Below are 16,228 nucleotides of genomic sequence, written 5' to 3' on the forward strand. Positions count from 1 at the left end.
ATTACTTACTCTGCTTATTCAATTACTGGCTCTTTTCACATCTGTGTAAGAAATAAAGTATCTTGCAGGTGACTCACCTTGTGTGTTACTGTGCACATCATCTTCAACCTCATAAGAGACAGAGTATAATTGTAAGATGCTCTATAAAAGTGAAGGTTCAAAAAAAAAAAGCAAGCCTGTTAGATTTGTTTACCCAGGTGCTCATCTCTTTTGAGTTTGGTGAAAACTGCTGTATTTGGAGGCTGAGTCAAGGAGTAAATGCTCTCGTATTTTTCTCCCTATTGCTCTAATCTCCTCTCTTTACCTTTATTTTGTACATCTTCCTTGTGAACATGAGGCTCTTTTATTAAATAAAAGGAGGGATCTTACATAATCTACTGAAACAAAACTGTGTCACAGTCCCTTTTGCTTCATGGTCCTGTACTTAATAGCATTAAACAAGTCAGTGATAAAAGTTGTTTTTACATATGATTACTTTTTTTTCCTTTGAGCCAATTCATCTGTATTTACAGAAAATATGAGTATTCCTCCAGTTTTCTGACAGGACAGGCCGAGTACTACTAACTTCTGTGTTACAAAACAGCTGGGGAAATGTGAACCTCCTGCATGAAAGGCATTTTGTGGAAAGTTTCCTGAGAAAAGCAGGATGGAAAGGGCTGCTGCTGCTTGGGCTTTACCAAGGGTGGGTCCCCTTCACTTACCGCTGTGCAAAGGCAGGTGTCCCCCCCAGGAACAGCGAAGGCAGGTTTGCACACTGTTGTAACAGAGGCTCTGAGAGGAAGGAGGTAAGAAATGAGCTGTTCCTTCAGCTCGCTCCTGCAGCTGGGTCTTGAGCCTGCACTTCTTGTGGTGCGGCAGCGGTTCCAGCTGTGCATCTGCTGAGCTGTGCCCTGCGACACTCGTGGTGAAGTGACCCCTTGCCCTAAGCAAGTCCTGGCCTCCCAGCTGTCTTGGGACCGTGGCGGGGGGGGGTCGGCTCTGTCTGCTTTTATCTTTCAAGGCACTGTATGACAGGTAAGGATATACACATGGCCTCAGGGGTTTAGTAGTATCCTCCGAAAGTTTCTGGTAAAAATAACTTGGTTTACAGAGAGGAGCCTCGTCCTGGAGGCTCAGGAACAACGTCCTTGTCCGAGCTTTTCTCCTCTTGATCCTGCCTAAGTGAACAGGAAGGAAAGGAGCGTTGCTTGGGCAAAGCCAGTGCAGCAGCCAGGCGCCCTTGTAACTTCTTTGGGGCAGCAGGCGTCTGCAACTTTCCATGCTTGAACACCATAAGGGGGAGTGGTAGCATTTGCTTAGCGCTCCTGGGGACCATGCCCTGCCTGCCACCCCACAGTTTGAATTACCAGAACAGGACCCTGTTTTTAAACAGATCAGCCACAGTCAGCATGCAGCACGCCCAACACAGCAGTCACAAGACAGCTGCATTGGCTGTTCGCCTCTGCCTGGCCTGAGCCTGGCTCCCAGCAATGGGAGGTTGTTGCAGCATTTGCTATAGCTTCTACCCAACCAAATCATCCCTGTTGCAACTGCTTGCTTGTGGTGGGTGCTATGACGCAGCGTCCTGTACTGCACCAACCGTAGAAACAAGAGTCCTGGCAGCAGTGAAAGGGAAATGTCTGTACAGCAGGGAGCGGAGGTTTTTATCCTCCCAGGGTGTGGGAGATGGAAGAGACAGTAGGGGTGCCTTGGTGATGGATCACCCAGGGAGGAAGGGCAGGAGAGGTGCACTGGTGTGCATGATGGTGTGGCTGAGGGATAGGACAGCTGTGGATGAAGGCCCCTGCCAGGCCGTGTCCGTGTAGCGTACAGCTTGGGGTACGCAGACCACGCCGCTGCTTCAGCAACAGGGGAGCAGAGGCGGGAGGGGGCATGCCAGACACCCTCCTGGAGGTATAAAGCACTGGCACCAAGGGCCCAGGTCATCTCTGCTTGAGTCAGAAACTTCTGGTGGGCCCAGGGTGGATATCTGTATCCTGTGATAAGCTTATCATGCTTCCTAAATTAAAGTTTCTTTATGAAGGGTGGGGTGAGGTGTTCTGCTGGTTTTTTTTGTTATCAAGACCCACCTGGCTAAGCTTACTGAGCTACTCTTTTGTGAGTTCTCCAGCTCAACCACAGTATAAACTATACATTATACTAAACTATACATTATACTAAACTATACATTATACTAAACTATACATTATACTAAACTATACATTATACTAAACTATACATTAGCAAATGATGTCCAAAAGAAAAAAAACAAACCTACAACACAACCCACAACCCAAGCCCTTCACTTTTTGTTTTTACTAACCTTATTACACAAATTACTATGGGATTAAGCTGTCTGAAGTCAGCGCCTTACCTGGTAAATCAGTACGTGGAGTTACCAAAGTGCGTGGTACGGCTGCGAGTCACCTGAGCCGAGACTCCAGCTTGGCTGAATAAATGAACACGGTCAAATCTGCATTGTTCAATCCTACATTGTGCATCCTCACCGTTACTGGCCGTAGTGCAGAGCCTTGGCCAGTTCCCACCGTTGCCGAGGGCCCGGGTTCCTGAGCTAAAACCCACACGGCAGCCAGGCGAAGAGCGGGGCACAGCCTGGGCGATGTAACCCGGCTCCCAGAATAAACGCCAAGCCTGCGTGACATTGCTGAGGTACCGAAGCCACTTTGGAGGACATGAATCAACCAGCAACTGCCCCAGTGTGTAACTTCCCTAGTTCAACCTCTATATACTCCAGACATTTTGATTTTTTCCCCTTCCAACACCAAAAAAGCATGCAAAACATCCAAAGGAAAAAGCTCAACCAGTTTTCAGAGTGACAGCATTCCTACAGACCTGAACAGCTTAAGAGACACACACTAGTTATAACTAAGAAAGACACCAATTTAATGCAAAATTAAAGCTTTTCTGGTCGTCCTTTATAAACCAATCAATCATGCTGCAGCATTGTTTATGCTGTTACCTTAAACAGGCAAAAGAAAAAAAAAACCAAACCCAAACCAAAAAACTCCAACCCTCCTGAATGGGCATAGAGTCCTCACTCTCTGCACATACCCCTATAGCTACACCTGTTTTCTGTGTAAAACACCAGATCCATCCCCTCTGTCCCACCAAACCCTGCTACCCACAAAAAAAAAAAAGATCCCAGCTCTTTAAAAAACAACTGTAGCTCAACAAACGGTTTCAAAAGTGAAAGGCCTCCCTTCTCCATACCCACCTGCATTTGTGACTCGGCAAAAATGTCAGGTTCTCTCTGTGTTTGTTTTCATTTCAGTTCACCTTTCAGCCTTCGCACCTATGCTACGGAGAGCTGCAAACACGTCTGGCGCTGATGCTGTGGCTTCCTCGTACCCTTTTTTAATGGCTGTGTAAATAAGAGCCTTGCCTTCTCAGCTGTTGCAGCTCCCCCATCGTATAACTCAAATATAGTAACTAGTAAAACATGAATGATCTTCTGAAGTTATTTTTATTCTGTTAAATAAAATGAATTATAAGAAAGCTACAGGCAGAGGAGTTTCGCACTGACAAAACTATTCAGATAGCTATAAAAAAAGTGAGCTTACCAGTTTGAAAACAGATCAGGTCTTCCTTTACTGGTTAACAGTGGCTGAAAGAAAGTAATTACAATTGTGCAACCCAAAAGTCTCGTTTTGTCCACTAAAAGCTGAGGGAAATGGACTAAATCAGTCCATAAATGAAATCAGCTGCTAAGCTACTGAAAATAAATTCAAAGTGAAATAATTTTGCCTCCTCCAGACTTCTGCTCTCTGCCACGAGTGGTCAGGAGCTGCCCCTGCTGCCATGAAAAGCAAAAACTCCCACCAACATCTCCAGGGCCAAGTTTTTGTCCCCACTGGTGGATTTTTCCCCAAGCTTGCTTTAACACCTGCCACAGCCTTTTGCCACACCTTGACCTGACACAGCCGCTCCGCAAGAACTGGCTTTCAGCTGGAACCAACCCTGCCCCTGCATGTTGGTCCCAGCTCTGAGGCCCTCCGTAGCCTGGCACTGATCTTCTTTTAAGGGGCAGATGAGGGCAGGTTTCTCATAGAGCCCATTTCTGTCACAGGGAAGGGCTCTTCCTCTTAGTTGGGAACCCGCTCACTCCTCCAAAGCCGTGTTTTTAAGCCCTGATATTGTCCTTCACGCTCAATGCAAATATTCCGACCAGCACCAGTACATTTTCTTTATTACAGAAAAAAAAATCTGCCACACAGTAAACAATGGCTGTGAGTCAAACCTACCACGACCTCCCAAAGGCTTGGGGCGATAATGCTTTCATCAGCTCCAGCCAAGACTTAATGTCTGGTGAACAAAATGTTCTGCAAAAATGATGTGCCTTCTATAAACACATTTTTCTGGCAGGTACGTCCTGTTGTTTTAAAACCTGGAGAGGCTGACTCAGCCTGGCTTCTGCAGGATCTAAGGGAATGCAATGGGCGGAGGGGGAAGGTGGGAAATAGTGGGGTGGAGGGAATGGCGTGCGAGAAAAGTGGGAGAGGCAGAGCTGCGCCCCACTCAGCCTCTGGTGCCGGCGTGGAGAGCCACTGCTGTTAACCAGCAGTTTACAGGAAGTTTATGTACACATTGCCCACCTCCTTCGGTCCGTTTTTTGCACCGAGGCAGTTTTCCAACATGTCTTTTGTGGGTAGGAAGCTGTCAGTACTGGTGACAAATTGCCGTAGCGCATTTCTTCCCAACGGGCAGCATCTTTGCTCCTCCTTGGCAATGCTGTCCAGCATGACTCCTCGGATGTCCTTGGGCTTCCCTGGCACACCGAACACGATGAACAAGCCCAGGCAGTCCCGTCCCACCAAGCGGCAGAACTCCGACAGCTTCTCAAACCTGCTCCTGTTCTGGAAGCGCTCGTCTGCCAGCACAGCTTCCCGACAGCAGTCCTCCACCGCCTCGGCGGGGCCGCCTTCGCTACGGAAAAGCTCAACCAGCTGTAAAGCCTGCACAGCGATCTGAAGTTTGATTTGCTTGTCAGCTCCAGACAGAGTCCAGATCCAGTCCACCCCAAACAGGGAGGACTGCTGTTTGGTCATTTTGCTGGTCACGATACGTTCCTGCACTCCCTTTTCCATGCAGAAGCTGATGAAGTTGACCAAAAATATCTCGCTCAGCGTGTTTGTGGCTGGCTGGAATTTGCTCTGAGGATCCACAAAACCAAGATAGTCCTTCAGCCTTTGAGATGCATGGACTACGCCTTGGCTGAAGACTTCACAGATGACTAGAGTTTCAGCCTTGTTCTCCTGGTTGTCCTCGTGTGAGACCTTCTGGCCCATTTTCTGTGCAGGAGGAGGTCGTTTCCAGATGCAGACTGCCTCAGGGAAGTCCCTGCCTTTTCCAGCGAAGGCTCTGTAGGTGCTGGGCTCAGCTGGACCTATTGAGTACGCACACGGTTACCTGCTGCCTTCCAGATGAAGATCATGGCAGCGGCAGAGTTGAGCTCTGCGAGCAGGATGCCGTCCCCCAGGGCAGACAGGCTTTCTCCTGGGTGTTTCTCCACAGCTGACTGAGCAGCAACCAGCCCAACAGGCCCAGTAACTTTCACACCTACTGGATTCATCCGTGCTTGTTTTCCTTATTGTTAATTCTGGCACCAGCTTTTTAAGCTGATGCTATCTCATTCCAGTCTGATCTTATCTCCTTTGATCTCCTTTCTAGTCTATTACAGAGAAGCCATTTTATTGACACTGGGTGTTTCCTGGACATGAAACAACCTTTTTCTTTTAATTACCCAGAGAAGGGTGTGCATCCAAACCTGAAGACCTCTACAGGGTGCTTGAAATGACACGGTGGTCTTTTTTGATGGGCCATTGCCTGTACCCCAGTATTAACTGCTGCTGCTGTCAGTGGCATTAACTGTGCCATAGCAATGGACACAGACCCAGCTGGACTTTTGGCTCCACTGAGAAGCTCAAGCTGTTGCTGCCTGTAACTGGATTATCTCAGGGAAGCTTGGGCAGTCAATGCACCACCATGCATGACTAACAAATACAGCTACAAATAAACAAGTTTCCTAACCTTACAAAATCCAGTCTTCCTAGCTGTGAAAGCTGGAACGTATGCTACTGCCGCAGCAGGAGCCAGCCCTAGCTCAGCTCTGGATGTTGCTGGTGCCACATGCACCACTACAGTCCCTTCACTGGCCCAGGATCTCACCACGATTCTCAAGAAACAAGCTCTGTCCTGCTGAATCCTCCTCCTCTTCATTCTGAATGAGTGGAGAAAAAAAAGGTCGAGGATTTGTCTTTCTCTGCCCTCTTTACTCTCATTGCTCAAAACATCTTCATTTGATCTCTCTCTCCTGCCTACAGATGTTCCTGTGCTCCTGCCACCCCAGGGAAACACCTTCTCAGGTGCACGGGCTTGTCAGTCCTGCTGCGGCCCTTGTGGCCCTCTCTCCAAGAAACAGATCATATCCTACTTACTATCTTTTCTTCCAGAAGTCTTCAAATGTGTCATGGGCCCACCTCCATTCCTTCATTACCTTCTCACAACTATGATTAGGGAGCATGTTGCTGCTTCTCCTGTTATCTCTGACCGTAACACCAATTTCCTTTTTATTCAAGGGTTCCCCAGCACCTAATACTGTCTCTCTTTCCTTGCTGACCACTGCTCCAAATCTGCAGGCAACTCAGAAAGTTTCGCTTCTTAGCTGCCTCAAAGCACTATCTTCTTCCTCCCAACTCAGGATAAAGAGGTTCAGTAGGAAAACCTCTTGCTGCAAATGAAAATGCCAAAATACTTAGGTGAAGCATAAAGTACACACTAAACATTCATAACAACAAAGCAGTGCAAGGTATAAAAAGCATGCAGGTAGGGTAAGTGCAACTTCTCTCCTAAAGGGAAAGGCAGGATGCAACAATACCTAGTGGACAGGAATCAGAAGAGTCATTCCAGAGGTTATTCTGGATTACTTCTCCATTCCTAAGCATATATGTAGTTTAAGCAAACAGAAAAAAGCTGGGTTTAATCTCCATAGGCTCTTGATGAATACACATCTATCCTTCCTCATCACTGTAAACAAACAGACAACAGAAGTTTATTATACTCCAGGTTTCAACATGTTTATCCTCAGTGATCCCACTGAAACATTAAGCTGATGAACAAAACCACAGAAATGTAGTTCACAAGAGAGGGCTTCTGCACTTTCTGGTCCATTGTCTGGGCTACACTGGGCAAAACATTGATCCTCATTTGTACCTGCACCCTCCAGCAACAAAATGTAGCTTAGGGAAGCTCAACTTCTGTTGGCAAAGTAGCTGGAGCTCCTGTAACTGCTGGGGGCTGTGAGGGCACGGGGAGGGGAATGACACCTGGGACCAGAGAGACGGTTGCCCTTTACAGCAAGGAGGGCCAGAGCTGGTCCTTCCTTCAGCACCCCGTGAGGACTCCCCGAGCAGCAGACACCGAGCAACAGGGAAGCGCTTTCTCATTACACCATACCAAACAACCCAAGATGGTTCAAATGTGGATCCCAGAAATAAGTAAAAAGACTTGGGGTAGTTGATTTCTTAGCTGTTAGCTGAGTCCTTCTGCAGGCACTACCAACAAATGAACTGATGAGTCCACAAAAAAATGTGTGATTGTGCCCCTTCTACCTCCTTTGTCTTTTAAATAGAACAAAACGAGCTTCCTAGGAAAATAAAAAGGAAAAAAAAAGAGGATACATTAAAAACGAACCAGCTTCCAGAAACAGTTGGCATTTTCCACAGACTTTATTGGATTTTACATGGCAATACACAGTAGTTATGTTGCCCTCTTCAAACACGCACAAATTAAAATACCCCAACGGTAGCAATTGTGTGCACATGCGCAGTTAAACTTCCTGACTTTATCACTTGCTTTTATATTGCACCCCCATAAAATAACCAAGGTTCAGATGACAGCTGATTCGAAGGGATGACCTGGCTTCCAACCGGTGAATGCAGGAAGGGGTTGTCTGAAGCAGAATGCTACTTACACTGGACTTAAATAAACCATCATCTGCAGTTGTTGATACACTTGCTAATAGCACTGGACTGAAGAGAAATCGGAGAGTATTTGTTTGTGCCTATTTCAGCACATAATATTGTGTCACTAGCCTCCCTTTTTTTCCTCCTGTGACTATCCAGTCATGTTGACTAGCCAGCATCTAGTGCGAGCGAATCTGGAGGAATACTTTTGCTCAGGAGCCTGCACCACATCTTCCCAGTACTTCTGCAGCATTTAGGAGAGCAGGGTCTTAAGCTCAACTTACATGTAAATAATAACCATATTGCAGAGTATTCACAGAAAGTGAGCCCTGAATTCACATCCCAAGCACCTGCACCCTAAAGCTGACTGCAGGCATTACACAATGCAGTATTTCTGCTCAAACAAAATAGCTCAAACACCCTCAAGACTGCCGAGGAATAAACAACAGACAGCAAATTATTTGCAGACAGGAATTAGTCAGGAATACCGAATAAAGCATCAGTTGTGATCTGTTTGTAGACAAACGGTAAGCAGCACCAACTACTTTATGTATATATTGTGGATTGTTTACCTGGCTCCAGTTATTCAAGAGAAAATGGCAGCACTTGATACTATATAACAAAAACGGTCCACATCAAATTTTTCATCTTGGTACATAAATAGTAGCCTACGCTGCACATCCTTCAAAGAACCAGGCTGGTAATAGCTTATCAGGTTACAATATAATACAATATAATGCTAGAATATATCTCCAATCTAGTCCAGTATCTGAAAGCCCCTGAAAGAACCTTTCTTCCTTTCCTAGCTTTGTAAATAGTTTTGCAGGAATACCCACAAAGTCAGCGCAAATCTAGTATCCCTCGCAGCACACCAGTAACATGTTGGAAACGGTCTCACTTCCAGCAAGGAGAACAACGAAACGAGTGACAAACGCTTGGTAAAGCAACACACTACCGCAAGGAACAATTCCAGCTGTACTTTTTTTTGCCTTTACAAAGCAAAGAAGCTTCATGCCATTGTGCTAAAATACATGCAACGTTCAACATCATATGAATGACCACTGTAAAAAACAGAGTTACTTTTTTTTTGTTTGTTTGCTTTGGCTAGGACACCTCGCCATACCGAAAGTCTGACAAAAGATATCCACTGGTTAGTTAGGATTTTTAAAATGTGATGATCTTCAAAAAGCAGAGGAGCTCTGCTTTAAGAAGGTAAAATGATGAGCAATATGTTTGATATTTCAATTTTGGAGGAAAAGTCCCACCTTACATTTAATATTATGAAATAATATATTTCCTATACATTTCTCTATATAACTTCAATTTTATTTTGCAACTACACCATCTTTATGTTAGTCACAGCACAGAAATATCCCTTCCATATGCAGGGAGTACCCTCAACTTTAGGAAATTTTTTAAGTCACAGAAGTGTTAATAACCTTGTTTGAATGTTGTAACTACTGCTGCTGGGAACAAGAAAGATGTTTTAAAACGTGCAGTTTCCATAGGAGTCACTGCTAGAAGAAAGATGCTTTATAATTGTTTCATCCCAAATGGAAGATCATTAAACTGTGCACTTAGTAAAAAGCAATGAAAGCAAACAGTTCCAAAGGTCAGCCTGCCTTTTCCAGTAACCAGCTGGTATGCAAACTGGCATAATTGTTTTACAACCCTCTCCCCTTCCCCCATACCTTGAACTTTCCATCACTCTACCTCACAAAATTTAAATTTTTGCTTTTATATCTACTTCATATACTTCTTTTTTCTTTTTCTTTTTTTTTTTATAAAACAGTATAAAAATAAAAGCAACAGTCAAGAGCTACCAGGGAGTTTATGCAGGGCGTGAATGACTAAAATCCTACATTGGATACCATAGAAAGGGCAGAACTGGTATTTGTGCTGAACAAATGCACTCGAAAAACAGCAGTAACGTCTTTTTTTAGCTGAGAGCCTACAGAAAGTTGATGCACGATATCTACAGAAACAATACTTCTACCTAACACCTTCTGTTATTTTGAAACAGTGTAAAGGATTATCTGAGGCTGTGAATAAGCAAAAGGAGCACTATCATACCACGTAAATTTAAATGCAACACTCTGAAACATATCACCAGTTTGTACATTAAATATAGTAAAAACAATTACCATTCACCAGTGTCTGGGTGTTTCTTATGGCAATTTTAGAGTAGGCACCTTTTTTTTTCTCCTTCTCTTTTTTTTAAAATTCTCCACCCCTCAATGTTACTTCTAACAAACAGAAGCAAGAGCAATGTAACGTACATGGTCTGCTGCTCATCATGTATAATGATGACGTTTCTTGCACACAGGAAAGCGAGCCTTTGTCAGTGCCTGGTGGTTACTGTCACACGTTGGAGTCCTCATCTGTTATACTGGTGCTAGGAGAGCGAGTCGCAAAGTCTTTAAACATTTCATCTTCTTTCAACATGTGCTAGAAAGGAAAGGAGGGAAGAGTCAAGGTTCAGAGCCTCACAACTGAAATGAGGCACTTGGGATGGTCCAGTCCTGTGCCCAGCAGCAAACACGGCTGTCAGCCCTACCAGCCACTGCTTCGTTCTGCTGAGGGTATTTTTCCACTCATGCTGGTGAAAAACCAGCTCGCTGCCAGCCCAAATGGCTTGGGGAGCGCAGGCTGTGGCTGGGCTTCCACCCAGAAAACACGCCGTGATCCTCAGCTGGCAACTCACCGCCCAAGGGCAACCCGCTGGCCTAGAGCCAGCTGCCGCATCCTCTGTCCTCCTCAGAGGGTGGGGAGTTAGCAAGGAGAGCTGGAGACCACGGGTCACCACTTCCAGCTGGGGAACCTCCCTGCCAGGATGGGCAAGAATCTTCCTGAACTGCTAGCTTTTCTTTGCCCCTCTGTCCCTGTACAAAAAACAAAGGACCTCAACTGACCCCTAGTTCTGATAAGGCTTCACTATACCCATAATTTGCAGAGTATTTTATATATACTTTAGCCCTCAGAGACCAGTGGCGCTTCACTCTGTCCAAAAACTAGCTCCCCCTATGCACTGAAATCGATCAAGGCAACTGCCCCCAAAACTACAAAACTCAGCTGCTTGGCAAAGCCAGTAATAGCAAAGAAAAGTTGTACTTAGTGTATTTGTATTAATTAGCATCGTTGTTTCTGTAAGATGGGTATAAACCCCTTAGCAGTCGCTAGTATTAAATAGCATTTTAGCTACATATATTTAGCTATTTAATACTAGTGACTGCCAAGGGGTTTATACCCATCTTACGGAAATAGAGATCTTTTCCCACAGACCCCACTTTTAAATCTTACTGTCAAGTTGTTGATGCCTTCAGAAAACACTCCTATTTGCCTCACTGTCCCTTCTGAATCTTCCATCTACAAAAAATAGATAAAGAATAATGAATCAATAATAAATTCATTGTATACCATGAGTGTGACAATTAAGTGCAGCACATAATATAACTGCTTGATTACACCCAACATGGTCAAAGCAAGGGAGGAGCGTGCCCTGTCGGGAGAGGACCATTATGCCAGAGTAGGTCCTAAAGGCGCTGCATTCACAGCTTGAACCTCCCTGCGCCGAGAGACACTTTTGTTAGTAATGTTGTGCGACTGCAAGAAGTCAGGATCTTCAGGGGCCACAGAAAAATGAAAGCTTCCCTGTGAAAATGAAGGTTTTTCACCAAACCTGATGGCACAGTCAAGGACTCCAAAATGCTAGAACTGGCTTACCTGCTCCAGCCTGTCCAAATCATCATCGTCATATACTCGGATATCCAGGCCAGGCTTAAAACCCTTCTTCGACCCACTCCCAGATGCCCGCCCCAGCTCCATAGGACACACATACTCTTCCACATCATCTTGCTTCTTCTTCCTCAGGCTTCCAAAATTGCTGAAGGCAAGTTTCTTTGGCTTACAAATGAAAACAAAATTGACAAGGAGTTAGAGAATCAGCAAAGCATTAACAGATCTCTTACTCTTGCACTCGTGTTTCAATGATAAAGGGTCAAAACCCCACTGCTCTCCTGAAGAAAGATCTTCTGAATAGCTGTCTTTCACGAATAACTGCATCCGTAAGAACATGATGCATCCCCTCATTCTACCATTGTTAAAACAACATTATTTAGAGGATCCCAAATGAGATCAGAATCCCGCTGCATTAAATCATGAGCATGTAACAGTAAGAGACAGTCTCCCTCCCAAACACCTCATAGTACTGACAGAAGCACAACACACAAGAGTGCTACCTCTTTGTTGTGCATATGAGAGGCTGAGATGTGGTGCGTTCATGGTAGACCCAAGTGTCAAATCCAGATCTGCTGAGACCTGCTCTCATGCTTCTTTTGTTAGCAGACAGCCCCTCTTCTCAGACCTTACTGAACTGCCCTCCAAACACGGATAAAATCAGCACACTGGAGATCTAAATGTCTGCCTGGAAGCTTACACACCAACCCAGAACAAGTGACCTACCTTTACTTTGGCAGTTGCTGTTAAGAGAACATAGTCTGGGGACTCCATGGCTTCGCGTTTCTGCTGCTGGGCCTCCTGCCCAACGAGGAGGTTGAAATGAGTTGCCAAGTGCCGTCTCAGTAGCGTCTTGTTTGGTGGGATGTTCAGCAACTGTGCCATGGTTTCTACATTGAAACGAGGCTCCAAAACCTAGTAATCAAATCACAGAGAACCCAGTTGAACCCAGTACTGTCTGATGAGGTCTCAAGGACATCAACAGGCACACCTATCTTGGTCTCTTCCTAAGGTTGCTTTGGGGTTTTTGTTTGTATTTTAGAGGAAACATACAACAAAGAGGGAGAAAAGAGAGTCAACTAGTTAAAGGGTTCATAAAATGCTACCTCCGGGCTTTCCCTCTTGAGTTACAAATAGAAACAAATTGGCAGGTAAGAAGAAAGCAACAGATAAATCCACCCTTAACTCACGTAACGTGTGAAGCTGCCACAAAATGTTTACCCACCATCCTCTTTAATTCTGGAAAACATAGCCAGAGGAATGATGGAAAATAAACAGACATAAAATGTTTGGAGCAGGATATGCCTCTTAATCACCACAACAAACTTCTGCAAGTATGAGTCTCTTGTCTGGAGTATCTGATGCTAGAGCAACTAAAAACAATACTGGTTTGACATTGAAATCATAAATTTTACAAAAGTAACAAGCCTTCCTCACAAAATAAAAACATATCCAGGTCTAGGAAGGAAGACAGTGGCTGTTTAACAGCATGATAGCAGTGTACAGCATTGCAGGACAGAAGGTGGAGAATGCCATACCTAAATTAAATTGTGAGGGGAATACAGATAATCAAACCCATTGCTGCCCACGACATTCACGTCCTTTAAACTATAGGGTAATAAATTTTGATAGCGACTTCTTATTAAGCAGAGTAAGAAGATAAGGTGTGTGCAGCAAAGATAATGTCAGAACTTTGTTCTAGCGATTTTCAGCCATATTTTTTTTAATAAAATGGAACAAGCCTAAAACCTTACCATCAGTCCCCCATGCACACCGCTCCCCCGCAGGTTAGGTGCATACTCTGCCAGATCAACGGACCGTAACCACTCCATCACACGATGATTGGTCCACTGGGTGACTTCAGAAGGTGTGACATTATTCTGTAAACAGGCGGAACGGGCAGTTAAGGACACTTCCCGACTCAGCTGTCCCAGCCCCAGTCTTTACTGAAACAAACCTCTCCTGCCCTTAATGAATGCAAGCCCACTTTGCACTTGAGAAAAAAAACACAACTCTTTTTGGATTGTTATTTTGCAGCAATACCAACATGGAGATGGGTCTGGACAGTGGGCAGGTCTGTCTTATGCTTCACATCATTTGATTATCCTGCTGTGCACTGGAACTACTTGCAGTTTCTACCAGGAGAATTGAAAATTTAGCTAGTTCCATGAGCCGTGCTTTTCTCGTGGATATGCATTGTGAATCTAAATGCAAGAGTCCAGGTTGCTTCATCATCCATTGCCCTCTCCAGCATGCACTGCTTCCAAAACAAACTGATGGCAGTCTCCCATTGGGTAACAGGGCCAAACCACTTTTACACAGAAAATTTTGACACAGCCATCAATTTTCCAGAGAGTTACACAAGACTCACGGCAACAGTGCACTGAGTTCAAGATGATTTACGTTCCAGACAGCACATCAGACTAGGTCAGAACAGCCAGCTGTTGGCTAGGAAGAGAAATAGTAGATTTGGCAAGGGGGATATGAATCTGGGGCTATGGCAGGTGGAGGAAAGAAAGTGGTGTGATGGCAGAACATGAGACTAGAAGAACAATATGAGAAAAAAAGAAAAACGACAATGAAACCGAATGAAATAGGAAGGAGGAGTCAGAAGGAGAGAGCAGAGCAGGAATAATAAGAAACATCAGGGAAAAAAACCCTAGAGGATTCTTCTTGACAGCTTCATCTTAAAGCAGTACCTCATCAGACGGCCTCCTGCGCAGACAGTTGGGCTCAAAATTATTTATTCTCAAAACCTGAATGGCTCTTTTGATGCTGAGGTGGTGGAGGACGCTGACAACTTTCAAGGACAGCAAGTCATCCTGTCAAAGAGGAAGGGGGAGTTAATAAACATGCTTATTGGTGGAATCAGCACCGTTCGGGAGGGGACTGCTTCAGACCCTGGCTTAACATGGCACATCTGACACATTCTGGGGTAAGATTTTAACACCTGAGACATGTGATCAACATCAAACCATCTGTCCTAAAAGAAAAGCTTCCTGTGTTGCACTGTACTAGCTTCTGGGTGATGTTCTTCACATAGGGTACAGAGCTTAGTACAAGAAACCTGGGGTAACGAGCGGAGAGGGTGAGATGACACATCCTCAGCGATTTGATTAGAGCCAGGACAGCTTTCCAAACACAGTGCATCAGTCTCATCTCCCATTTGCATTTAATCCTGCCAAAAGTTTTCGTACTACAAACGTCCAGCTAAAAGTTTAACTGAAAACAGTAAATTACTCCGAAAATTCTGTGTGGTTAGAATAAAAAAAAAGAGGGAAGAATAAAAACACGAAGGTGCGTCAGGTTAGTCTCCCACAACTGCAAATGATAAATGTTTTTTAAAATGCTTGTCACAAGTGATGGCACGATGGAAAGGGTGGCCATACCCAAGCTGCACAGAGGCTCACCCAAGCTGCTCAAGTCTCCTCAGCCCCAGCTCACCATCACTGTGTAGCTCCTACCTTGCGCAGGCTCCCGCTGCAGTTCGAGGGAAGGAGGGCAGGTTGGCCATGGGTGCCCATTCCCCCTCACACGTGCCAAGGGAACACGCTGGACACACGGGCAGCCTGAAGGTTGGCTCTGCCATAAGGCACCGCAAGGCAACCTGGCTGTGCCTTTCCACCACACCATTTTCAGCGTGGGATGAGCCACTTCTCACACATCGCAAGGGCCTGCAAAGGCACAGCCACGCTCCTCTCTGCCACATATTGGTGATACTAACAATAGCAGCTGGTTCTTTCTCCAAAAGCTCGATCCTTGCAATGTCTTTTACTTAAACTTTCATCTCATGGGGGACTTATTTTATAGCTTGCACAGACGGCTGTTTAGGCTCCCACCAGTGTCCGTGGAAAGCGTCAGGCATCTCAGGACAATTCGTGCCAGGCCAAGGAATGAGATGGTGCCTCACAGCACCCCTCTCGCTGCACCGACCACAGGGTGCAGATAACTGTCTTTGGCTGGACAGGTAGCTTTTAGATGTCAAGAACCAGGAGAGATTAATTCCTCCCTTCATGACTACAGTAGCAAAGTAGGAGCTTTACTTTGGCTCCATTAAAGTTCCCTCTTCTCCTTCTTGTACTCAGGGCTCCTTCAAACCACCGAGGAGGGGAGAGGCAGAGCCTTCTGGCACCCAAGGGGGCTCAACTCACAGGACACATGTGGTGGGCAATAGTGAAGGAGACAGAAGGTTTAGATGAGGCTCACAGGTTTAAAAAAAAGGCTGCTCGTGCTACCCAACACCCTGACCTGCTGACTGGTTTGCAATCTACGCAACATAGAAGGTGTCGCGTTTTGCCCACCTCTGGTTTCATTCCAGCGTCTAGCCCCAGAAATTCAGCATTTCAAACCCAGAATAATCAGATTTTCTCTCATTTAGGGAGCCCAGCCATGAAAAGTTTGTAAGGAGGAGAATGTGACAGGCCTGGCTAGACTTCCCAGCTCGCTTGCTGCTCCTGTTGCTCCAGAGGACTGCTACAACAGAAAAACCTCCCCCGCTCTGCAACTGTGGTCACCTGTGCCAGACTTGCATT

General features: G+C 45.4%; 2 protein-coding genes across 6 annotated transcripts in view; both read right to left on the reverse strand.

Annotated features, from left to right (window-relative positions):
- Window positions 1-4,562: 4,562 nt before the first annotated feature.
- On the reverse strand, window positions 4,563-5,285 carry REP15 (RAB15 effector protein). Its single transcript, XM_009707321.1, has one exon. The coding sequence runs from the start codon at window positions 5,283-5,285 to the stop codon at window positions 4,563-4,565; it is 723 nt and encodes a 240-aa protein (XP_009705623.1).
- Window positions 5,286-8,790: 3,505 nt separating this feature from the next.
- PPFIBP1 (PTPRF interacting protein, binding protein 1 (liprin beta 1)) overlaps window positions 8,791-16,228 on the reverse strand; it is a 54,355-nt gene continuing 46,917 nt past the window's right edge. For 4 of the 5 annotated variants that reach the window (XM_009707326.1, XM_009707324.1, XM_009707325.1 and 1 more), the window contains 6 exons: window positions 14,396-14,518; window positions 13,451-13,576; window positions 12,423-12,611; window positions 11,685-11,864; window positions 11,262-11,327; window positions 9,874-10,409 (listed from right to left, as the gene is read on the reverse strand). In XM_009707326.1, coding sequence (XP_009705628.1) covers window positions 10,323-10,409; window positions 11,262-11,327; window positions 11,685-11,864; window positions 12,423-12,611; window positions 13,451-13,576; window positions 14,396-14,518 — 771 coding nt within the window. In that variant the 3' untranslated portion in view covers window positions 9,874-10,322. Of the gene's footprint in view, window positions 10,410-11,261; window positions 11,328-11,684; window positions 11,865-12,422; window positions 12,612-13,450; window positions 13,577-14,395; window positions 14,519-16,228 lie in introns of all 5 variants that reach the window. The other variant, XM_009707327.1, reaches the window with a different exon arrangement.

This window comes from Cariama cristata, unplaced genomic scaffold (assembly GCF_000690535.1).
Source record: "Cariama cristata isolate BGI_N322 unplaced genomic scaffold, ASM69053v1 scaffold179, whole genome shotgun sequence".
Classification (NCBI taxonomy): Eukaryota; Metazoa; Chordata; class Aves; order Cariamiformes; family Cariamidae; genus Cariama; species Cariama cristata.